Below are 26,447 nucleotides of genomic sequence, written 5' to 3'. Positions count from 1 at the left end.
ATGCATGACTCGTGTCTCGTTATTATAGTTGTCACGCATAATAAAAACATATTGCAATTTAATAGTAAATAGATAATATTACTCGTATTATACCTATTCTGCGACTGATGATTGGTATATTATGGTCTGATGTGAAATGACTCATATGAGGAAAATTACTATGTTATATAATGTTTGTTGTAAATAATAATATGTGCTACTGTTATTTTGATTGCATGTGTTTGGAAAAACAATATTATGATTATTTATTGTTCATTTGATCATTTTTTGTCCATCGTTATTGTAATATATTTTATATCAGCAAAGATGGTATATCACAGCATCTGCGTTTTTCGGAACGGTTTCGTTAGGGCCCAATAAAGTTGTGTCTACAGTGCCTTAGTTTCGTGAGTCGCGACGTCTTTACGTACTTACTCTACTTGACGGTGAACAACGGCGGACGGAAAATAAAGATTTATTCGGCGGCCGAACCTGGCTGCACTGCGACCCCTATATATCGCTATTGATATAATATAATATATATATACGTTATACGTTATTATTATTGTTGTTGATAAGACAAGTGGGAGTAATAAAGATAATAAAAATCCTCTTAGCCGGAGGAAGTGGAAATGGTAAAAAATAAAAATCGTGATAGTTTTTTTTTTTTTTTAACAACGTTTAGTTAATTATCGTTCGCTCATCTGTTCCGTCCGCTCATGCGTAGGGTTCGGCAAGTCGCACGTGAAATAATTAAATTCTATTATAATTTAACTGTTTAATACTTAATAATATCAATATTTTCATTTTCTACAGTTATTGTTCGATTACAGTGTTGAGTGTTTCACCATTTCAAAATATCACTATAGTAAATCGGTTGATAGTGTTAACATTTTTTATCCTCACAATTGTTTTCTACTCTTGTGTACCTATTGAAAATTTAACAGCAGACTGAGCTTGATGAATGCTCATCGACGATATGCTCACATCAAAGGATCTGTATCATATACTGCCTATTTTGAAAGTGCTAGTTCTCACATTTTTAACATTAGTTCATATTCAATATGTTTGCTGTGAGTATTTTTAATTTTATAACATATTATATTAATTGTATACATCATAAGTATCATATGATTTAAAATAGGTATACTAAAAACTAATATATTGAGTTGTAAATAATTTACCTTTTCTTTTCGATTTTATAATATCTTAAGTTATAATTAAACCTGATACAGATGCCGAAATAGTTCCAATTAAAAATGTTTGTTATTACTATTTTAAAATTCAACCATTTTCTGATTAAAAGAGTATATTGTAGTCCTTATTACTGTTAGTTTTAGCTTATTTTCATAAATCTAATGGTAATTATTTATCATGTAGATGAATTTACCAAGTGCAGTCTACTGAATTAAGTATATAGCTAAATTTATCATATTTTATTCAATGGGGGCATATTTTTTTATGTTCTAGTCAATGTATTTTTCTTTGAATTACAATTTACAATGTTAAAGAAATATAATTTGACAATGTGTTATTTAAGTCGAGAAATTACTGACATTAGTAGGTAATATTGGCATATTGCCATTAGAGCTAAATACATATGTGATATTGTCTATATTATTTATCTTAAGAATTCTTTTTTTTATTGTAGACCCCATTTAAACAATAATTTTGTGTAGAGCGTATGCATAATATCTATGTTCTAATAATAATTGCTGATTTTAACTGGTGGTCATAAGTAAGTTACATTAAAAAAAAAGTCTTACTCTTTTTTCAATCAAATTACCTTTTGGATTATTCTGAGGCAATTTGATTGATTATACAAGATTACAAGCAGTTTCTAAAATTATAAAATATCCTTTCTTTCTCATAGTATTTATTCGGTTATCCTTGTATTTATTGTTAATATGTAGATATTATTGTGTTCATAGAAAGATATTGTGATGGGAAGGGAGGAGGTCTTAAGTTCCCTAGGATGTTTTCAAATCCCTTCATAAAAAGTTAACATTCAAAATTTATTATACTTTTAGTTTTATAACATTAAATCAAGTATATTATGACTTATTAGTTATTTAGGTATTTACTTTATTTAAATGTATATACCTCACCTCTATACATATTTAAGAACACAATTTTGATAGTTGAAGCCATTGAAAATTAAAATCCACCTAATTTTTTATAATAGATTAAAAAGTCCCCCCATTTTCCTACAAAAACTAAACAGTGTGTAGTAAATGTTGATATATATATTCTGCATGTTTTTTACTGTTTTTTAGATACTTATTATTATATAATATATTTGCAATTTGCTTAAAATTGTTGGTACCTATACTTATAATTATAAACAATTTTTAATCCTTTTTTTTTCTTTTAATTTGTAATATCAACTTTCATTGTTATATAATAAAAATAAAACCACATGTAACACTATACTTCAAAATATACAGTGTAAATTATTAAAAATGAGTAGTGTCCTAAATGATTAAATAATATTAAACTTATGATTTCTTTTAATATCTTAAGATACTTATCTTATAAAAAAAGTTTAAAACCAATAATTGTTTTTAAAAATACCTAATTGTAACTTCTGAATTATGATTAATTTTCTTACTACCTTGAATAAAGATGGTAGGCAATTTTTGTGTTATATGGCGGGTTATATGGTATGTGTTTTTTTATGATTAAAACAGGACGCAACTGATGTAATAGGAAGCCATTCATGTGATTCAATTTTTACTACCTGATATTATTTCTTTACATATTTACCTAATTAAAAAAATATTTTATAAGTAAAATAATCATTAATTTATGATATTTATTATTGTAGTACTCACTGTTATATCTAAATATTATAAAATATTACATGTATTTGTACAGATATTTAATTTTTTTTTTTTTGTTGTTGATTAGTTTAATGTTTTAACATTTGCCATGTCCTATATGTTTTATATCAATCTCTTCTCTGCCATATGGACAATTGTTTTTATTTTAGGATATATGTAGGTTAGTTATTAAACCCAACAAACATATATTATAATATTATCTATTTATTATCTATTTAACAATAATTTTAATTCCTAATCGGTGCTTCTTACACAAACCAGTAGTAGTCCTTGACAAGTCTCAAGGGAGGAAGGTAAAAAATATTTTGCATATACATATATATATTTCAGTTTTTCCCTGTTAATAAGTATATTGTTCATAAGAAGTAATTTTATTTACTATACACATTAGTAATAAGTTAAATAAACTTTATACCTATAGGCTATAAGCTTATAACCTATTTATGAATTTATAATTTGTATTTATAATGAATGTTTTATGTTTTGACTATAATGATTAAAGACTAATAAAGTTATTATGTATTTTATCTGTATTTACTATTTACACATTTACACAAATCAACTCCAATATATAATAGATTAATTGCTTTAAAAATGTGTGATAAGTAGGTATAAATAAATGTACAAAATTCAAAATTAGGATTTACATAATCTAGTTGATGAACAAGCACATCTAATAGTTTTACACTATACTGTGTAGTTAATAGTACATCTCTTAAAACCGTTTAATCGAGAAATACTATTAAAAGCAGCTGCTTAGCGGTTATTTCCCCTTTTGCTTTTATTTTAGTTGCAATCGTTTCGAGTACCTATACTTAGATCAAGAATCCATTTTTATGCTTTTAACAATAGTCCTAATATTATAATAAATATTTAAAAATTATCTTATAAGATAGTATAAATTATCTTTGACTTCAATTGCAACAGCGAATACATTTCCAAGTATTATTACAAATTACAAAGAAAAATGACGACAACTCCTAAAATATCATAATTTTTAATAATATGATGTATCTATGTATGTTTAATGACTATAATCTGAATTTACCCCTATCTAGAAATTTTTGGTCGAGATACTACTAAAATTCACGATTTAAGAGGACGCCGAGCCTGTATGTGCTATTTCCGTCTTACATTAATAAACATAACATATTATGACAAATTTTTGTTCAGTGGAACTAATTTTGTGTATAGCTTAAAACATTTCAAATTGCAATGTGTTATAAACTTATAAAGTAATAACCAAATTAACTTCTCGTTCAAAATTCGATTCTTAAGTTATATTTAAAAAAATATTAACATACATGTTACAACTTCGTATAACATTAGCCGATTTGTCTAATTAGTAATTGCCGTCTATTTGCTGCCATTTTGCATTCTACTTACTTTTTAGTTTGTATAACGATACAGAAATATTAAGCGATTTAAAAATAAGAATTGTATGCAGATCTATACATATTAAAGGAAAATAGAAAGATATTACAATAGATATTATAATAGTTTAAAAATAATTTTATTAATTTACAAAATAAAAATTATGTGAGACCAAAAATATTATGACAATAATAAAATAAAAACTTAAAATTAATAAACGGTATAATACCCATGTGTTACTGTTGGTCTAGTGCTAGACTTAAGCGATGGGAAACATAGCGACCGAAACGGTTTTTAAGATTTTTTTTCTATTTCCTTGAATATAAAAAAAACTGAATTGTTATTCACACAATTTTAATTATATACTTTATTATCTTATTCGTATATATGAAACACGTGCGTCGTGCAGTACCTACTTCTACAGAAATTCACCACAAGCGTTATGTAGTATGTACTATAGAAAATATATTAGATACGATATAGTATTATGGGAATTTAAAAAATCTAATAAATATCTAACAGGATATGCAGGGATATCTAAAAAAATTATTTTATATAAAGTTATACCTAAGACAATATTATATTTCCTTATAATAATAAGATTAGATTTTTCATTCAATACCAGTAGGAACTGATTTGGACGTCCGTCGCATAACATATCAGGAACCAATTCGGATGTAATTTAAAATTCATGTGGTTACACGACTGCCGTGGGTTTTGAAAACTTAGTCATAAATTTATAACTAGAGAATGGATTTTATTGTAAATATATATTTTTACTGAAATAAGATATATTTAATCTGATTTAATGTAAATAATTTAGATCATTCTAATTGAAATAATCCCAAATTTCTTTGACATATTTAACTTAAATTCCATTTTCATATAATCTACCAATAAGTAGGCATCATTTCAGTATATATGTCTAAAGTTTAGATACTGATCAGGTTAAATTATTTGTACTGTAGCTGTTCTTTTTTGTCTTCGTACATAGAATTTGTGTCGTTTTTTATATAATTGTTTAAAATGCCTAAAATTATAACTTCCATTAAATAATAAGGTAACTGCACACTTAAAATAATTTCCTAATAAATATTTCAAAACGATTGAAAAGTTATATACAATAACTCTGTGAATGTTGTGAAACATCAGTATCAACAAGTCAACACTTTCAAGTGATTCAACATTTTTTTATACTATCAAACATAAACAAAATTAAGAGCATCAAAATAAATTTAAATAACAAATCTTAACATCTTTGTTTTTAGTTTTTTACATCTTATATAGTAATTTATAAGTATGCAATTGCAGAATTGAAATTCTAATTTTTTCCGATAAGCTATTATTAAAAAATTGATACTTATATTTTATTTCACTATTCTTTATTTTTTTGTTAAGTGATTAATAGGTAAATATTTTAATAAAAGTATATACCTATTTTGCTTTTTTCATTACATTAAAACAAAAATATACATTATTTTCTTAACTAACGTATATAGTTACAGCATAAGTCATAATACAACATAGACACATAATGTCATAGTTCAACTTACATAAAGTATAATTTATAGATTAAAATAACTATGGGTTGATTAAATACTAGTCACTATAATGGTTTATAATATTACAATATGTTAGAAACATAGGTACATTATTCTATTTATATATATATATATATACATATTCAACGTTATGCGGGATGACTATTATAGATTTGGTTTTCATATCAAGCTCGTATTACATTTTCAACCCTTTATAAGCGAGCATTTTCTTTGAAAATGGATCGTCACGGATGCAAATATAATTCTTTGTATAACACGTGCAGAGAACGATAAGACATGTTAGAAATGTAATAAACAAAGGAAGTTTAATTAATTTATCTTTAATTTAGTATAATTTGTTATTATATTGAATAAAAATATGTATTTAAAAACATAATAATAAATGATAAAAAATAGCAAACACGACGGATATGAATTGATTAACTATACAGGCTACAATTATATTATTAAATTTATTATAGTAATATATATATATTATTTTAAATTAGTAAAAATAAAAAATAAGTAAAACAGAAATGAATTCAAACTTGCTAAGTAGCTTTTTAATTATAACATTTACAAGTAACCTATAATTTTGAATTTTGATACGTAAATATTTTTTAAAATTATGAGCGCGATAAATATATTGATTTTACAATAGGTAAGTTGTTTTTGTTCTGAAAAACTTTTTATGCCAGAAATTGCTTTAATTTTCAATATTGAGGGTAGTTTCTACTTTTAAAACAAATTGAAACTAATTTATAGTTTAAAGGATCAGAATTAAAAACAAAAATACCAAATATTTATTTTATCATTTTTTAGACATGATATATTTTTCAAAATAAATGTAATTACCTAAATATATAATTTGGCTATTTATAAACATTTAAAAATTATGTTTTATTTAACCCTTTTTTAAACTTATATTGATTCAATTTATTATAAATATTAATTAAATATTAAAAAAATTAAAATTTTGAAAAGTTAAAGATTATTTACAAAATTTGAAATTTTCACAATTTCTAAACGATATAATGAACGCGTTATATTGGAAATAATAGAAAAAACTTGCCTTCCATAATATTGTCATCTTTTAATTTTATAATAGGTATATTTACTCATATTAAAATATGACAATATTATGGAGGGAAAGACAATAAGTTTTTTCCATTATTCCCAATATAATAACGTTCATTACATCGTTTAGAAATGGTGAAAATTTCAAATTTTTTAAATAATCTTTAACTTTTCAAAATTAAAATTTTTTTTTTAAAAATCTCATCGCCTTTCCCTTCAAAATATTGTCATCTTTTAATTGTATATTAGGTATATTAAATTTACTCTAGAATCAAAATTGAACGAGTTCTACTCAGACTGCGAAACGCGTTTTGTCTATATCGTAATACTACGTGTGACGGAAACAACACATACGGGTACCACGTCCTCTTTAACAATTTTTGTTATGTTGTAATTAAATAACTAATAATTCTAGAACGTTAAAATATTTCACTATTATTTAAAATTAAAATTTTATATTTATGATTGAATCAAGGCGTGGATCCAGTAAATTTTAACAGGGGTGCTCGAAAAAAATAATGTTACACCTTTTTACTTTCTATTTAATTTATTAGAGCTAACTTTTTTTTCAAACATCAGTTTTATTAAATATTAACTTAAAAATTACATCAACTTCTTACATATATTGTTACACATATAATTCTTCAATAACTTCCTCTGGAGTAATAAATTTAAATATTCCTTTTGGTGGCTTAGACAATAGGGGGTGCTCGAGTACTCATAGCCCCCTCCCTCCTGAATCCACGCCTGATTGAATCCTTTAAATATTTAAAATAAAGTTAAACTATTTTAGTGTCTAAAGTTTAAATTAGCGGAGTGGAAATGTGGAATAGAACAGGAATTTCCCCGTAAATTATTTTTCCACTTTTCACTTATCAAAACTTTAAATAACTAGTTAATAACTACTCAAAATTTGATTTTTTTCATTTAAATTATAACAAAAATATTATGCTTTGGTAAGCGTTACAACGTTTAAAAAATGAGTGTTTACCTTTTGAATAACCACCTAGTTTATACCTATAATATTTAATTTTTATTTGATGACCAGTTTATAAATAATATGCGTTTGTTCTTGTAACACGCAGTAATCTTGTGTATCTATATAGACTATACAAACGTGTTATTTGATATTTCACCATAACAAACAACACGAATATTTAAAAAAAATATTACCAGACCTTGTTTAAAAAATATTTTTATTGTTTATTTTCATCCTCCAAAAAAGTTCTTTACACAATATTTGTTTTGATAACCGTTTATGTTTTACCAAAACGTCAAGTTAATTCTAGTAACGAAATTAGTAAGACCAACAAATATTAAAACAAAATTAATTTCTAGAGTACCTAAATCAAAGGCCGTTAAATACAATGTTTATAGTTGTAGGGCCCATTTTATTTATAGTTACCAATATGGTAATGATTTATATATGTAATGTACTAATGTATATATAGCTTGCTTATGAAACCTTTTTAAAGATTATGCTAAATGATCTTCAATAGATAAATAAAATAATAATAATAAGATCGAGTAAACAATACAGTATTGTAACTAGCAACTTTATATGTATAAAAATTAAACTCGACATATTTAGGTCAAATAGTTAATAGACTAATATTATATAATATATTATATACGTATTATGTATATAATATAATATATAAACAATATACCGGGAGTATAATGATAATATTAAAAAAAAAATAATGCTATTCAAAGACGAAACCGGAAGTTGAATCATGTAATTACTAGGTCTCGCTGTCTTGAGTTTTAATATGACATAGGTATTAAGAAGTCATATGATGAGTCATAATAACGAATAATACCAATGATAGTTTCATTCTTCAGAACTTTTTTTTTATAAATACCATTCAAATTTAACTTAAGAAAAATGTAATAATTTGTTAGGATTCACATTTTATAATTTAAAATAATATAAAATAATATTATGATTTCTGGTTTATATACAACGATGAAGTGTGATTTTAGTTATATTTATTATTGTCAATAAAATATACATATTTCTAAATTTTCAATGTAGCATACCGTTTAATCCAATTTAAAATCTTAATTACAAGGATTTTTTTTTAAGTAAGTAATTTGTAATATTAAAACAATTCTTTTTTGGCTACCAATAAAATTTTTATATTTTACTTAAATCATTAAATTTTTAAACGCTAATCTTTGACGCAGACGCTCATATCTTCTCTCGAGATGACGTCATGATGAGATTTCTATCTATCATTCAATACTGCTTTTGTTTATTTTACTTGCGTATTATCTACATCGTATACGAATAAATTGTATATTTTTCTATTTTAATGTAAAAAAATGTAATCCTTTAACTATTATACGATTAAAGTTAATTTCATTGGTCATTTCATTGTTCCATTCTATGCAGGATGTATATATATTGAATATATCATTCGAATAACTAACTATCATATACCTATGACATGCAATTTATTTAATTTGTACTCATTTGATTCGCTGTGTCATTGAAATATTCGATCATTGTGGTGGTTAACGTTTCATCATCATTTCTATTTAGTAAAACTGTTAGCTATACTTGATAAACATTTACTTTTATTTGTAACGGATTCCAACGATTACGTACGAATAATAATTATAAGAAAGTAAAATTATTAAGTTAATATTATACAAATCAATGTTTCTTATAGGTATGTGTTTAAATAAACTAGTTAATTAAAATATAATGTCTGCAAATCATTTAAGTACATAATTTGTAATTACATAATGGAAACGAAGTATCCAAAATATGAAGTAGGTAGATCAAATCATTGATCAGTATTGACAGTATTTACTACATTTTATTTTAGTACTTTAATCTTTTATTGGAAAGTATTTTTATGAAAATACTCGTAAATAGTGAACTTCCTAATTAAATATATATATATTCAATTTGTATTTTATAAAACATTAATCTTAATATTAAGAAGACGGCTCACCCACATTTGTTATCTCTTATCTCCATTCTACAAATACATAATATAACAAATTTATACCCAGTAGTTAATGTTTAGCTTTTTGGTTTTAATATTAGACTAAATTCTGATTTATCAGTTACAGATTAATGAGTTATCGTTATGATCACTTTTATCCCACTAAAAACGTATTTAAAAATTAAAATATTGGAAAAAAATGTCTAACAAACCATAGACAATATTGTTACCAGGTTTGGTATAATAACTGATTAATTCACTATAATTAATGATACAAAAAGTGAACTGCTAATTGCTATACGCCAATTTGCCATGTTACGCACTTGTAAGAAGGAAACAATAAATTGGGTCAAACGTTTTCTTAAAAGATCTTAATTTCAATCATTTTTCAGAACCATATTTTTAATTAAAAATCATCATAAATATTTAAATTATTATGTTATTATTAATTTTTTTTGTTATAATAAATTATATAACAATTGATTGATTTTAAAACTATAAATGTACTTAGGTACTTTATATTTTATTGAGTATTTTATTTAATCTTTATTTCGGCTGTGTTAAATTTATCTGTTTGAAAGGAATTTATTTATAAATTATATTTTTCCTATACCTATAATCTGTATACTTTAAAATTAACATTATAATGGTGAAATATTACATCTCTATAAATATAATTTAACTATCTCCTTTTTGTATTGTTAATAAAATAAAGTAAAACATATTTTTCTGTTCAATACGTCATATAGTTGACGTTTGAAAATATAACCTCTAAAATCATTGTTGTATGTAAGATTTTATATTATTTACTATAGCTCTTATTAAATTATTTTATAGTTAGAACAATATTATGATAAAGACAACGCCACACCCGCTGTGTTGTCTCTATCTAACAAACGTAGTATAACATAGCAAATTTGAATTCAGTAGAACTAATTTTGCGTTGTTAACTTTAATATAAGAATGAATTGACCTATAATTATTATCTTATCAAATTTAAAGGTAAAAAACCGAGTTATGAATATTTTTAAAATGTTAAAGTCAATGCAAAAGTCTACGTGATGTCAAAATTGATCCTATTGAACATATTTTTTCTATAATATGTTGTATATTTGTAAGACAAATACGACATATGCGGGTGTGGTGTTCTCTTAACTAAGAATTCATACTAAGAATTATTTAAATTTTTTTCGAAAGCTTGATATTTCCTGTAATTATTAAAAAAAATTAAATTGCATAGTAATTATCTATTAGTTATAATTTATATGTTTACATTTCCATTTAATGTATGTAATTTAAAATTATTATATATAAGTTCATAAACTATTATTTTATCTCCTAAAAAACGTCTATATATTAAAAAAATGTGTATTAATTTAATTAATTTAATTTTTATTAATTTGTTCACTGTATAGATTACTTAAATTTATCAAGGTGTATGATATTATTTATGAATTATATTTGTAGTAGGGTAAATAATACATTGTCAATTTTTTAATAGGTTATCGTTTTAAAAAAACGTTTTGGATTTTACAATGACGATCTATGTTTCTTTAAGTAATTATTCTACTTTTTTTGCTACTTCTATTTAGCCGTAAGATCTAAGAATCAAATAATAGAAGAATTTCCAAAAAAAGTTCTTACACTTGTGTGCTGTGTATATTTAAAATAAATTTAAAATTCATCAACTCTTCAAATGTATAGTTGTTATGATTTTTATAGATACAATCTAGCCATTATGTATTCGCTAACGACGCTAACCAATCATGGTTATTGGTATCATATAATGGTGTTTCAAAATGATCATATTTCTTATTATTATTTATGGTATAATATATATATGAATTGAAAATTGAAAATATATTTCTTTTAGACGAAAAAAATAAAATAAAAATGTATTTATAATTTATTTTATTGTGTACTAATAGTTAATACTAGTAAATTAAGCTTCACTTAAAATATTTTTTTTAATATAATATTTAGACGTTCTTTTAGGCGTTTAATTTTATAAATACAACGTTGTACATTATTAGTAGGTAGTAGATACATTGTTTCATTCTATGCTTGTGTCAAGGTAAATAGGACGAGTGCTCGAATCGTAACTCCCAAACCCATTGAATAATATTTCTCTACCTTTCTAGCTTTCAATGGTTGTTATAATGAGGTTGGAATGGTTGGATTATAAAAGATAACATAAATAATTCAAAATAATGCTATTATTAATTGTTGTCTTCGTATTACAAACGACGTAACACATTTTCGTTCAGAATTTCACGTTTAGTTTCGTTTGTTGGGAATCAATTTAAATATTATTGAATTTAGATATAAAACCATAATCTAGCTGTGTTTTCCTGGAAAGATTTTATCGATATTTTTTTAATTTTGAGGTGCCTAAAACATTTTAAACACTTTGCTGTATTTTTTAAAAACCTGTAGGTTAAATAATATGTTTGATTTGATTTAAAAAAAATTAATGTAGGTAGAAAGTTTCATAAATTGAATTAGAATATTAAAAAGCAAAACAATATACAGATATTTTGTTTTCAAGCAATCGATTCACTTCGCTCACCTGAATAAGCACATATTTTTAACAATAATAAAAAAATTAGCGATTTGTAATGTAAAATATCACTTATTTAAATTTCTTAAAAATGTTCTGTCAGTTGTCAGTAATTTTTTCATGTTATGCATTTGGAAAATACCAGGGAGACAAGAAATAACCTTTTCTAGAATAGTTGATGTTAACCATTATTTTAAAACTAATAGATTTCTAGCTTTGCTCAGAATCTAAAATTGTATTGTTGAATGTGCAGTTATCTAAAATTCTTATTTAAATTTAACTGATAATGTACAATTTTCACCATAATTATTAATTGGTTAATAATAATTGAAGCCTATTATTATTAAAAGTTAAATAGAAGCTCTATTGAATTTTTAAACTATTTATAGTTAATTATTTTAAGTTGAAATTAGTTATCCTTAAATATACACTTTTAACTATAAAAAAGTGTGACTATACATTTTTATATTTAAAGTGAAAAATATGAACTTAGAAAAAAATTGTTTCTATTATGATACGGTGTTTTTTTATTGTGTTATTTGTTTGGTGTTGCTCACCAACATGCTCACCAAAATGCCTATGAAAAACATTTGTAATATTTTCTTTTAATTTAGAACTATTATAACCATTAAAAACCTTTAATCATCATTAATTATTAGTTCTAGTCATCTTTTATTGATGTAAAATAATTATCAAAAATTTGGTTCCGTCTTTATGCTCTGCAGTACAATTTTTTTAATTTTATTTTTGCTTCACTTATTATTTTAGCATTTTAATTATTATTCCTATTTTTTTGTATCACACGGTAGCACATAATCATAATATTGTAAATTTTTAATTTTTTAATGAATATGAATATGATAAAAACATAATATTCGAGTTCGGACATTACATCACTGATTTTAATTTCATGAAATCAACGAATCAAAAAATCAACGATTATTGTTTTGTCTAAATTTATGAAATATTTGTTGGCTTTTTTACTATCCTATACTTTTGTTATAGCAATCAAAAATATATTGTACCTATTCAGGAACGTATACAAAAAAAAAATTCGGGGTTTACAAAATTTAGCAATACAAATTGTGCTGCAACATAATAAAACAATTTTTTCTCGTTACTCGAAATTATTTCGGGGGGGGGGGGGAGTGATTGAACCCCAAAACACCCCCCTGTAAACGTGCCTGTACCTATTTAAATACTAATATTTTTAATTTCATCTATTTATATTATAGAGGTGAAGTTAACCCTCACTTGCTTAATCCAGCAATCAGCTACTGAAATGAGAATCTATTTGAATATTAGTATATAATTAAAGAGCATTGTAATTTTCCTTAGAATAGTATTGTAAAATGTTTATTTTGTTGGTGTTAGGCATTTTAATAGTTGGCATATCTTTTAATTGTATGCTATATTTCCATAATAGATTTAATGTTAGAACATTAAAGCAATTTTATGTGATGATTTAATTTTAGTAGATTCCTGCTTAACTTTTTCAGAAGTTTTTTTTATTTTCAAATATATTCAATTGTATGAAATTTATATTACTATAATTATACTTAACTGAATATTTGTAATTTACAGGTGGAATGACTGATCAAATCGACAATCAATTCAATAAATATGCATTTATAGAACCAAAATTATTTAATGCAAGGCATAAAAGAGAAATTCAATCAACCAAAATAAATCAGGTTAGTTCATATTATACATTATAAATTATATTAATTTATTTGAAATTATATGAGAATAAAAATACTTAAATCATGCTTATTGTTTCGTGTAATCAATAATACATTTATAAATACAATCTAAACAATATTATATATATTATATTATATGTACAATTATTTTACATTTATTTAATATGTAGAACATATTAATACATCGTTTAAATAATTTTAAACGTGACATTGATGTAATTGGGTTTCTCACTGTTTTTGCTATTTTAATAATTAAAATAAATATCATCACATGGATTACGTTTACGTTATCAGTTGTAATTAAACTGATTAAAATCCATGATAATTATTGTGTTTCCTGCCTACATGGGTATCTGTGTATAGTACTGTACATTATAAAATTATTAAAATTCTTTCCAGCATTATACTATTTAATATTTAGTCTGCAGGCAGACAATATTTAATAGGTGACCTAGGGTAATTTATATAAAATTAGCTCTACTTATAAATAATGCACAAATATCCAGACATCCCCTTTTCATTAAACGGAAAAGTTTGGTATTTCAAAAGTTTATCCAATTGTTCTAATGAATGCTCTTGGCCCTTGGGGCACTTAAATGTCTAGTATTTCTAAAATATGTCCTGTATCCTTTGAAGTTTTGTAAAAAGAAATAATTAATTGTTGCGCGTTTATTTTAAAAATGAATTCGTGAAATACTAACAATTTTAAGATAGTAATCAATTTTAATTTAAAATACGTACCTATAAGTTATATCAATTAATGAAATACATTTTTAACTCTTATTCAGAAAATATAATTATATAATTATTGTCTATTGAGAGATCAAACCCAACATTGAGTTTTATTGATGGTTTTTCAAGCATTTAAAAAATATAAAAAATAATTTTTCATGTGGCAAAATTGTTTGAGTACAATAAAATTAATAAAACCAGTAATTTCAAATTAAATTTAAATTCTTTAATTTCTGAGAATTATACATATCAAATCAAATTCATTATTATTTATTATTAGTGAAAAAGTAATACCTTCATAATCTTATTATATTTCCGCATATAGTACATATTTCATATTTTGATATTTTGCGTTCTGATGCATCAAATAGTTCATAATTTAATATATGTACGTATTATGCTGCACATCGCACATGTTTTTCTTGTGAGCCAATTGATCAGTGCCTCAGTGGGACCACAATATAAGCATTACTAATTACATTATCTTCAATCGTCGTATACAAATATACGATTTATCTATAAAAACAATAATATCAATGGCAATTTCGAACCAGTTGTATAGTGTACATATTTCTGTTTGATAAGATATACTACATTTTAAAATTTAAGTTCAAAATACATTAAGAACATTTAATTTGTTACTTTTTTACGCAATAGCTTATCTGTGAATTTTGGTATTCAATGCCAATTTGCACTATTTGCTTCGATGACTGATGAGTAGTTGTTGGAAATTACAATACTAAAAGAAGATTAAAAAAAAATAAATCCAATTTTACCATTAGACTTCTAATGTGACTACCTATAGTGCCATGGCTTAATTATAGCAGGCCTTGCCATTTGGGTGCCTACTAATTTATCAATAATACACATATCATCAATAATATTTATCTAGTACCTATACCTATACTGATTTAAAATATTGACCGGTGATACTACGCCTCTTAATTTATTATATTACATCTGCGATTATATAATCAACGAGGACACCAATGATAATATTATTTACCATATTGATAAACTTTAAACACTTTCAGACATCTATTTTATGATTTTAAAATAGCATTTCCGGTGTTTTGCAATTGTGTATATACCTAACCTTTATAGGTCTCTTTAGAAACTTTTAAATGACACTCATAAATTATTGAATAATAAAATTTTATTTTATTTACTCCTTATCGTCCAAAAAAATAGTATATACAATGTTTTATAATTATTTTAATCTTGATTCATTTATACATAGCCATGACTATAATATTTAACCAACTTTACGTAAAAAATAATTAGTACCTACGTCTCATTTCCAGCATTTTCATAATAAAATAGTAATTATAAATGTGGATTTATTGACCCCTAATTTAAAGTTTAAAGTCGCAACGAATTAATATTAAATACTAAGTTAGAAAATGTATATGTTTTATGATGTATATTTTCAAAAACACTAACTAGCATTAACAATTTCTTTTTCAATTACAAAACGGGTAATATTTTATTTATTTTTACGATTAAAGTACCTTTAAAATTAAGTATTAAATAAAATAATAAATCCAAATTTAAATGCAATTTATTATAAATGTATAATGTAAAACATAAATACTAAAATAAATAATATTGTATAACATGCCAGTTAATATATGCATAAAAAATGGACAAATATGCCCTAAAACCATATTTTTTTTACAAAAGTATGATTTAGGTTTTAAATTAATAAAATAAGTTACGGGGTTACAGCAATGTTTATTTTTTCATTTATCATTGTATAGTTATAATTTCTGATAAAATTATAGTAAATGCAGAAAAATATAATATTGATTAGATAATAACTGATGAGTTGGTAGAATTTGAGTTTATCTCTTTTTCTTCTATTGAATTGACAGGCTTTATATAACAAATATAAACTAAAATCTTTGTTTTTATTTTTTCTCAAAATTGTATACGTAAAGTTTTTATTTAAATTACAAAGTCATACACTATGCCATAAAAACATCAAAAATAGTCTTAAAATGTTTAAAATAAGCTTTAAAAACTTTGAAATGTTGAAATACATTTAAATATATACTCTGAAATAATTAGTAACTTTAATCATCTTTTCATTAAACATATATGTTTTTTACTTAGTATACGGTGTACTACAGTCGACCAGTAAATATATACAAACTAAGTCCTAGCTATCAATAACCCGTATGCCCGTACTTATAAGTAGAGCGCCGTATCGCTTTTTACCTTGAGGCTTGAAGAATCGTCTTTGTTATGGCATCGTCTAAGATCTTCCAATACTCGTACACACCAAGGACGTTTCTGAATTATTACTACATTGTCACTAATTCATCAGATTCAGAAAATTGTCCATCCGTGCGCGTCATTATCAATGGACAACGTTCTCTTTTGAAAGTTAATATTTATTTTTAGATATCATATTATTAAACTGTCTAATTCATTCCCTATAAAATAGTGTAATCGAATATACTTAGGTAAAATCATATTATAACTTAATGTAATATTACAATAGATAGATTGTTCAATATAATTATGCTTTAAAAAATATTGTGTACATTTTAAAATTAATATAATTAATTCATAGTTATTTTATAATTAGTCTTCCAAAAATTATCCTAAATATGGTCATGAAATTAAAAATACATAAACCATTTTTATAAATTTAAAAATACATGTTTTTTTTAAGTTTATTGTATTTGGGGATAATACTATGTAGAAAATCAGGCACTGTTTTAGTGTTTTTTATTACGTCTGAATAGTGACATCTACTATATATCCAGTAACTTTAAAAAACGAATCATTGAAGCTATTCAGTACTCGAATTGGGAAAAATTAAGTAGAGGAGCTAAATAAAACGATTTAAAAACTGTATTCCAAATGCACAATTACTTAACACAGACCCGTGGGGTTTCCCCCCTCACCGACCTTACTTATATCTTGAATACCACTTTTCAGTTACACAGATAAATTCTAAATTTAATATACTTTGATAGTAATACCTACGTCCTACATGTTACAGTAGAAAAAAAATAATAATCAACATTTATTCAATATACTAAATAGATAACAAAATAAATAATTATTGTTTTTTATATTAAAAATCGTAAAATTCATTATATATTGACGTAAATTGAAATCCACATTTTAATAAAAATTATTTTAGATATAAGTTTATATTGTCCCCCCATTCGGACATTCCAGTAAAAAAATATAGTTGGGGTATGAAAAAAAAATAGTAGAGGAACTTCGTCCCACTGCGGGCTCTGCGCACCTTCCCCCCCATTTGATCACTCAGTTACATTATATTATTAATGTAATATGTGAACTATTTAATATAAATTAATATCTTCTATAGTTCTATGTTTATACGTAATAAATTTGTATATATCGTTTCTGTTTTGCATTATGATTATGTAGGTGAAACACAACAATTCTTATTAGTGATATAGTTTGAAAAGCTATCTACAAGTTTAATTTTACTCAATAAGATAATTATTTTTATGTTTTTGTTTTATTATATTTTTTTGTACTTTTGTAGAATGGCCTGGAGCATGCCCATGGTATTACCTTAACATTTGTCGACAATCGACAAGAATATATTATTGATCTCAGCCTTAATAGGTAAGTCAAAATATTATTTAATTAACAACAATTTTAATAATTATAAAACTAATTTATTTTATAACTTTTTTCTATCCACAGAGGACTAATTCCAATTAATTATTTTGAAAAACATCAGAAGGATGGATCTCATGTGATAAATAGACCAAAAGCTAATGTAAATTTACATTTTTATTATATCCTAACAGTTTAATCATATTTAGTTAATTTATAATTATATATTAATAGGAACTTGAATTTTGTAATTATAATGGTAAAATTCGTGATATACCAAATTCCTGGGCAGCAATTTCTACGTGTAATGGCATAAGGTTATTATAATAACTACTTATAAAATAGTAGAACAATTTAATAATTAGTGACTATTCTTTTTATAGAGGAATGTTTTTTGATGGGATTTCATACCATTATATTGAAAATGTTGAACGTGAACCAGGTGATAAGTACCATATTTTGTACAAACATGAAGATCTAAAAACTAATTATACCTGTGGTAAGTGATTGTAAAATTATATTTGGAATTTTGAGCATAACTTTTTATTTTCAGGATTTTCTAGTGCTCCTGAATTAACACCTAATGAAATCAAACGTGTAAGTAGATTTATTTTTATCAATGATTACTATGAAATGAGTTATTTTGTGTAGTATATAATATGTATCTATTTAATATTTTTAGAATAGAAGAAACACGAGGTCCTTGAAGGGACCATATAAACAAAATGATAAATCTAGATTTATCGAATTAGTACTTGTTGTTGACCAAGAAGAGTATAAATCGTTAAACAGCGAATTGTCTAAAGTCCACCAGCATGCTAAAGATATAGCAAATATAATAAATTCTGTAAGTGATATCTGTTAATATTAAGACATTGCATGACATGTTATTGTTATTTTTCAGCTTTATGTACCATTAAACATATTCATTACACTTGTTGGAGTGGTTGTATGGACTGATTATAATGAAATTACAATAGCTTCAAATGGTGACACTACATTGACTAATTTCTTAACCTATCGTCGTGAGCATCTTGTCAAAGATCATCCTAATGATAATGCTCAATTACTAACGTATTTATAATACTTTAAAAATTATAAAAATTAAGTATATGGTTTTTGAATTTTGAATTTTTTTTCTTTCAGAAAACTCCAATTTGAAAATGGTGTTGTTGGTAAAGCTTTAAAAGGACCTATATGTACTTATGAATTTAGTGGGGGTGTAAACAGTGACCACAGTGTTGTACATGGTTTAGTAGCAACAACTATAGCACATGAAATAGGCCACAACTTAGGTATGGAACATGATACACCTGAGTGTGAATGCCCTAATGAACGATGTGTTATGGCGCCTTCTTCAGGGTAAGATGGTAGTTAAACTTAAATTATGTAAATAATATATTTAATTTTATATTTTTCTTTAGAGCACAGAGTCCAACCAATTGGAGTTCTTGTAGTTTGGAATATTTAGCACTTGCGTTTGAACATGGAATGGACTATTGTTTAAGAAATAAACCTGTTAGGTAAAGCTTACTAAACAAAATTGTAAAGTATTTTCCAATAAAATTTTTTTTTTAATATACAGGATGATTTATTTATTAAACAACACTCATTACTTCAATATTTATTAACTTTTTTGAAAATATTTTTTTACATTATTTCCAATTGAAATAAAACAATAGGTATTTTCAAAACAGTGAATAGATATTAAAGTAATGAATGTTGTTTAATAAAAGAATCACTCAGTTTACTCGTATAATTATACATATTTACTTAAATTGTATTCTTTTATTGTTAGATTATTTGAAAGCCCAGAGTGTGGTAATAGTTTTGTAGAACAAGGAGAACAGTGTGATTGTGGTTTAAAACATATGTGTACCAATCCTTGTTGCAATCCAGATACGTGTATGTTTTATGAAAATGCCACTTGTGCTACAGGGGAATGTTGTGATTTAAATGTAAATTGAAACTTTTTACTTTTAATTTTAATAAATATTCAATACATAATAGTTAAAATTTAATTTAATTTTTTTAGACTTGCCATTTGAAGTTGGCCGGTGTGGAATGTAGATCGGCTCCACATGAATGTGATTTACCTGAGTACTGTACAGGAGATTCAGAGTATTGTCCAGATAATGTGTTCAAATTTGACGGATCTGCTTGTGATACAACTGAGGTATATTTAAAATATGCTGTATTTAAACTTCTAAGGGTATCTAATTATTTTTATAAAAGTTAAGTTTTTGAAATTGTATATTATAGAATATCCAACCATTAGGTAAGTCGGTCACTAGGAGTCTAGGACCATCTTAATATACAACCTTTGTATACTTTTGTCCAATGCTTGAATCCTCTTGTAACTAAAAACGTGTTAAGTTTTTTTATTCATACCTTTATTTCTTTAATAATAACAATATTTATTTAATTTTTTTAATAATTAAAACTATAGGAAATGCAAATTAAATTAAATTACAATATACCCATTTTTGACCTAATAACTCTCGTGGACCCCTATTTACACCTCATGTAGCCCCAATTTTTTTTTTCGTTGACATGGATCCCTTGCAAGTCACAATTGACCCCAGGAGGTCAATATACATCACTTTTGGGACCTCTATAATCCAGTTGAATCCTTCTCCTAATACTTCCACATCTTTCATTACTATGTCTTCATTTCTAAATTGTGATCTTCCCAGTGATCTTTTTCCATAAAGATTTTCTTCTAATACTGTGTATGAGTTGGTTTAGACTCTGCTATGCATACTCAGCCCATTGAAGTCTTTTGTTTCTTGTCATTTTCAGTATACTCAGTTTATGGAAAAGTGTTCCTAATTCAATATTTTTATCCTCCATTTACCATGTAGTGAATCCTTAGTAGGTTCAAAAATCTTTTGCAGTATTTTTCTCTCCTAAACTAATAATATTTGATCAATTTTTCTTAATAGCCACCTCTCAGGTCCATATGTATTTACTGGTTGTATTACTTGTGTTAATTTAATGTATTATTGTATTTTAAAATCTTTTGAAAGTGATTATGATCTTAGTCATTTTGTATGATCATAGACATTTATTTCCAGTTTGAATTTTTGCCGTTATTTCTTTTTTAATTTCATATCTAAGATAATCCATTTGTAAAAAAGGATATCAAACATTATAATGTTAAATTTTAGAACAATTACATTTAAAAATATTATAAAAATACAAATTTTTAATGCCCAAAATATTAATTCCTATTATAATTAATAATTTTGCCTATTTTAAAACATGTGTATCAATTAATTTTAAGTATAATAATTATACTTTATAATTTTTTCTTTTATAGGCATTTTGCTTCAATGGAAGTTGTCGGACAAAGGAATATCAATGTCGTTTATTATGGGGTCCTACTGGGGAATCATCAAATGAACAGTGTTACAAAATGATGAATATTAAGGGTTCACCACAAGGTAACTGTGGTTATAATCGCCTGAACCAGACTTATGTAAAATGTAACCCAGAGTAGGTTAATTTTTTTATAATAATTTTTTCATTTTTGAGATATTAATGTTTAATTTTGGTTTTATTGTATTATGTATCTATTTGTTCATTTAGAAATGTACTATGTGGCATGTTACAATGTAAGCATAAAAATGAACGTTTAGAATTTGGTATGGAAACTGTATCCACCGTATCACACACATTTATTAACTCTAACGGATTAATGATACCTTGTAGAACTGCTATTGTGGACTTGGGTTTAAATGATGTTGATCCTGGTTTAACACCAGATGGTGCAAAATGTGGTGACAATAAGGTTTGTATTATAATAATATAGATTATAAAAATTATTTTTGATCTTATAGAATTATATATTGTTTTAAATTTTAAGATGTGTGTGAACCAAAAATGTGTGGCAGTGAAAGATTTTAGAGCCCAAAGTAAAAATTGTAAAGATAATTGTAATGGAAATGGAGTTTGCAACAATCAAGGACATTGTCACTGTAAAACTGGTTATGCGCCACCATACTGTGATCATCCTGGTCCTGGAGGAAGTGACGATTCTGGACCAGCATCCAGTCCAAACAGTACTTTAAATAATGTTTTATGATTGTATTCATTGCTAGTATTTATTTGTTTTTAATTTCAGCATTCAAAGGATTCATGACTGGAATGTATGTTCTAACATTTGGGGCCATTCCACTCTTGTTAGCTGTTTTGTTATTTGCCTATTGTTCGAAGAATCATTCACCGTCTGACTGGAATAAGACTAATCGCAAAAAGCTATCGTATGTATCTAAATGTTTGCCATTTATCCAACGTTTGCAACATTTGGTCGTTGATGATGGTGATGGTAATAGCAATGCTTGCACTACTACTACTACTACTACAACTAGACAGCTACCTAGTATAAACACTGTGTCATCCCTAGTTACGCAATACAACAATGACATTTACACAGAACCATCTAAGACTAGTAGTTTTTGTAATAATACATCAGAGCAAATTTTAGAAAATGCTTATATCAACAACGCATGTTCTATACAATCGCCAAATTATATTGATGCCGTGAAATCTCGTCTAAGTAAAAGTGATATTATTATTACAAATCTTATGTCTACAACTAATCCTCAAGTGAATAGTTATTTGCAAAATGGTGTGTGGGGAAATTCAAAATAATTATTCTTTTAGTAAATTATAATTTATATAACTTATGACAACTTTAAAATTGAGATTACTTACTTACACTAAGCATAGAAGTCTTAGAGATCTGGCTACTTGATTATTGTATGCGGCTAGTAACCCACCCCTTTTAATTTTCAATAATAATAATTAGCTTATAGCTAGAATTGTTTATGCATTTGTATGGTTTTTATGTTAATTCAATTTAATTAATAAACATATTTTCTTTGCATATTTTAAAATTTAAACATTATGTGTCAGTATGTGATTACTAATTAATTTCTGATTTTTTTGTAAAAAATGTATATATAATATTTATCATCACATATAAAATTGATAAATTCAACTGATAACCCCGATAAACTAATTGTACATTTTATCCAAGAAAATTTCAAGACTGTAGTCAAAAACTCATGCATAACAAAAACAAAATATATAATTAAAAATAACAATAATATGTATAACTAGTTAATACAGTTTTTTATTTATAAATTCTACTACTCTGGTTCCGTCTATGCTGGATTTAAGACATAATATGAAGAATAGTATTTAATAAATGTACATTCTTTGTATTATCATTTATAATTAATACTTGCATTACAATTATATTTATTTTTTGTTAATTTTTTTGTAAATATCTACTTGATATTTAAACTTAAAACATTATATTTAGCCAAAATGTATTTAATTTAAAATATTTTTGTTTAGTAAACTAATTCTTGCATAACATATAATGCACATATGCCTTAGATGTGAATTGTGGATATGTATTTACTATATTGCTTTTCTTAACAACTAACATTAATTAGTAATTGCTAATTACACTTGTATTATTTTACATGTTGCTTTATATTGCGTATTGTGTTTCTAATTATTGTTGGTCGATGAAATATTACCCTTGTCTTATGCATGCTACACAATTATGTACATTTTATTCAACTGAACTTTTACTATTGGTCTTTCACTTGCCGGTGTTAAATATTTTCAAATTTTCTTTTAACAGCAATGATTCAGAAATCGGTAACAAACCTAATGGTACTGTTTCGCCCTCGAGTACATTATTGATAGACAATCAAAAACCACTTTCACTTCGTGCAGAACTAGTAGGTAACTACAAAGGATTTAGCATTAAACCGTTGGTGCCAAACGAACAGCCGGTCGTCTCCCGGACTCCAAGCAGACCGGCACCTTCTGCGCCTGCCGCTGTTGCCGTGTTGAACGAAAGGGGCGGTAGGCTGCAGATAAGTCAACCGGTGTTGGACGCGACAACGTCGTCTACCGTACACAAGTTGGTGTCCATACCGTCGAAACCGGCGCCGCCAGTACCAACTGCCGCCAGACCGGCGTCGTTGATGGCGGCGGACAACAAAAACAGTAGTGCCGGAGCCGGAGGGTATCCGACACTGCGCAGGATTACGTCGTTTATGAAAAATCAAAAGACCGACGATAAAAAAAACACGATCCCCCGCGCCAACGCGAAATTCGACAAGGAAGAGTTGAAAAAACTGGAAATATCGAACCCAATCCTCCAGAAGGAGATAAACGTACCGTCGGAACCATTGCCACTGGAGGCGGATCAACACAAAGCCGTCGTGCTCAGGGCTCAGAGCTTGCGCATTGCCAACAACACCAATCAAAGGCCACGCGTACCGAACTTCGGGTCAATGAAGTACAAGCGGCCCACCAGCGTTGCAGCCCCGACGGCGGCGGCGTCGGCAGCAGCAGCGGCTGTCACCTGTTCGAGGCCCACTTCGCCGCCACCGCCGCGTCCACCGGCTTCGCAACCGGTCCAGGTCCATGCCGACTACCAGATACCTAGACCGCTGGCGACCGACTGCAGAAACGACGTTTTACGGGCCGCAAACGTCAGTTGTGACGAGCCACACTTGGAGAATATCTATTCGGTGATCGACGAGCGGCCAACGGTGGACGATGACGACTCGTGCGCATATAAAGTACCAAAGTCGTTAGAGAGTTCGTTGCTGGGCGAAATCGTGTCGGCGATACAAGAACGAAATCACGAGTCCATTTACACCAGTAAACCAGCCGTCGATCCGCCTCCACCGCAACAGCAGACTTACGAAAACTATATGTCGTCGCCGGCCGGTTCGACCACCAGTTCTGGGTACATGCGTCCCGTGGACGTCAAGTCGCGGGCGGCCTCGTATGATCAGCCGGACTTGGTCAAAAACTGTGATGAAAACCGATCGTTAAACCCTTCGCCAGACGTGCTCGAAGCGAAAAAGCTACCTACAGCCGACAAACCGACCGTACTGTTTCCAAAACCGGTTGTCGGTGTGGCCAGCAAGTCGGCGTTAACAGCTACGGTGGGTCTGAAAAAAAAGCTCTCGGATAGTAGCCGATACCCATCGAAGGGCATAGCTGATATTCAAAAGAGATTTGAAAGCCACGGGAGTGTACTGAAAAAGAATCCTCCGGTGTCGACCAAACCGACTATTTCTGGGAACAGGTAATGGTGGTTGACATAAACAGTATAAAGAAAGATGTTTTATTATTATTTATTTTTGGGGGGTGGACGAAAGACTGCTGTCATGACACCCGCTTTTTTATATACAATTTTTTACATACACAATGGTGCTTATATTTATCTTTTTTATTTAGGAGTTAATTATTACTTGTGTGTAATTATTTTGGTGTACATACAGTATTGTTTTATTATTTTTGAACAAAATGACTTATTATTAAAAAAAAAAAAAAAAACCATGTGATAAACTTTACTCAAAAATTAAATTTATTTGTGTTAGTTCCTTTAAAGAAAATATTGCAAATTTCAATTTCTCGGAGTAGTTTTATAATATTATTTTCATTTTTATGTGTAGTCTTCAAGCTACATACCAAATTATACTATAATAATAATAAATAATTAACCAAACCTGGGATGCATTATTTACCTATGGCTTCATGGCTTATAACTCCCATTCATAATTTTTATTTATTTTCTCTATTTTTTATTTTACTAGTCATTATGTTTAATACTTTAATGTGAAGTTTATGTATATTATTCTATATGTGTTGTGTTCATGTACTATACATTTTTTTTGTCTCCATGCTATTTATAAGCTTTATTACCAGCTATTGCTCTATGTATACAAGTATAACAGTTACATTTGCTAATTTGCTAAACAGTATAATTTTTTATTATTATTGAATTCTACACTGCTAGGTTTATATATATATTTTTTTTTTTGCAATTATACTTCGAAGGAAAAGGAAAAAAGACACTAATGTTATTGACGCCAAAGGCTCATGTTCCTCATAGTCTATTATTATATTATATAATTATTTTATTTATTATTATTTATTGTATTTGTATATATTGTACTTATATTTTATATTTTACATTTTTACTTGAAAATAAAATACAAATTTTATATCATATTTTTATTGCA

At 26.5% G+C, this 26,447-nt stretch overlaps 1 protein-coding gene across 2 annotated transcripts; it reads left to right on the top strand.

The window, feature by feature from the left end:
• Positions 1–604: 604 nt before the first annotated feature.
• LOC132932295 (disintegrin and metalloproteinase domain-containing protein 9) lies at positions 605–26,436 on the top strand. Of its 2 annotated transcripts, XM_060998604.1 has the most exons (18): positions 605–1,052; positions 13,919–14,028; positions 18,302–18,384; positions 18,466–18,541; positions 18,613–18,695; positions 18,762–18,877; positions 18,932–18,975; positions 19,061–19,225; positions 19,283–19,452; positions 19,525–19,740; positions 19,803–19,901; positions 20,177–20,336; positions 20,414–20,554; positions 21,701–21,876; positions 21,970–22,171; positions 22,247–22,442; positions 22,505–22,643; positions 24,041–26,436. In XM_060998604.1, the coding sequence occupies exons 1-18, from the start codon at positions 944–946 to the stop codon at positions 25,509–25,511; spliced, it is 3,756 nt and encodes a 1,251-aa protein (XP_060854587.1). In that variant the 5' UTR covers positions 605–943; the 3' UTR covers positions 25,512–26,436. The 2 variants fall into 2 exon arrangements, with proteins under 2 accessions (XP_060854587.1, XP_060854596.1); XM_060998613.1 differs by lacking the exons at positions 605–1,052; positions 13,919–14,028; positions 18,302–18,384; positions 18,466–18,541; positions 18,613–18,695 and having other exon boundaries at positions 18,763–18,877; positions 19,066–19,225.
• The last annotated feature ends 11 nt before the right edge of the window (positions 26,437–26,447 follow it).

This window comes from Rhopalosiphum padi, chromosome 1, assembly GCF_020882245.1.
Source record: "Rhopalosiphum padi isolate XX-2018 chromosome 1, ASM2088224v1, whole genome shotgun sequence".
Classification (NCBI taxonomy): Eukaryota; Metazoa; Arthropoda; class Insecta; order Hemiptera; family Aphididae; genus Rhopalosiphum; species Rhopalosiphum padi.
The sequence above is the reverse complement of the archived record's forward strand: the minus strand, read 5'-3'. Positions and strand labels throughout refer to the sequence as shown.

Excerpts from the sequence above, each read along its gene's own strand:
- LOC132932295 (XM_060998604.1), top strand. The coding sequence starts at position 944 with ATGCTCATCGACGATATGCTCACATCAAAGGATCTGTATCATATACTG. Across the intron at positions 14,029-18,301 it reads AATCAACCAAAATAAATCAG|AATGGCCTGGAGCATGCCCA; the intron begins GTTAGTTCATAT and ends GTACTTTTGTAG. Across the intron at positions 18,542-18,612 it reads TAAATAGACCAAAAGCTAAT|GAACTTGAATTTTGTAATTA; the intron begins GTAAATTTACAT and ends ATATATTAATAG.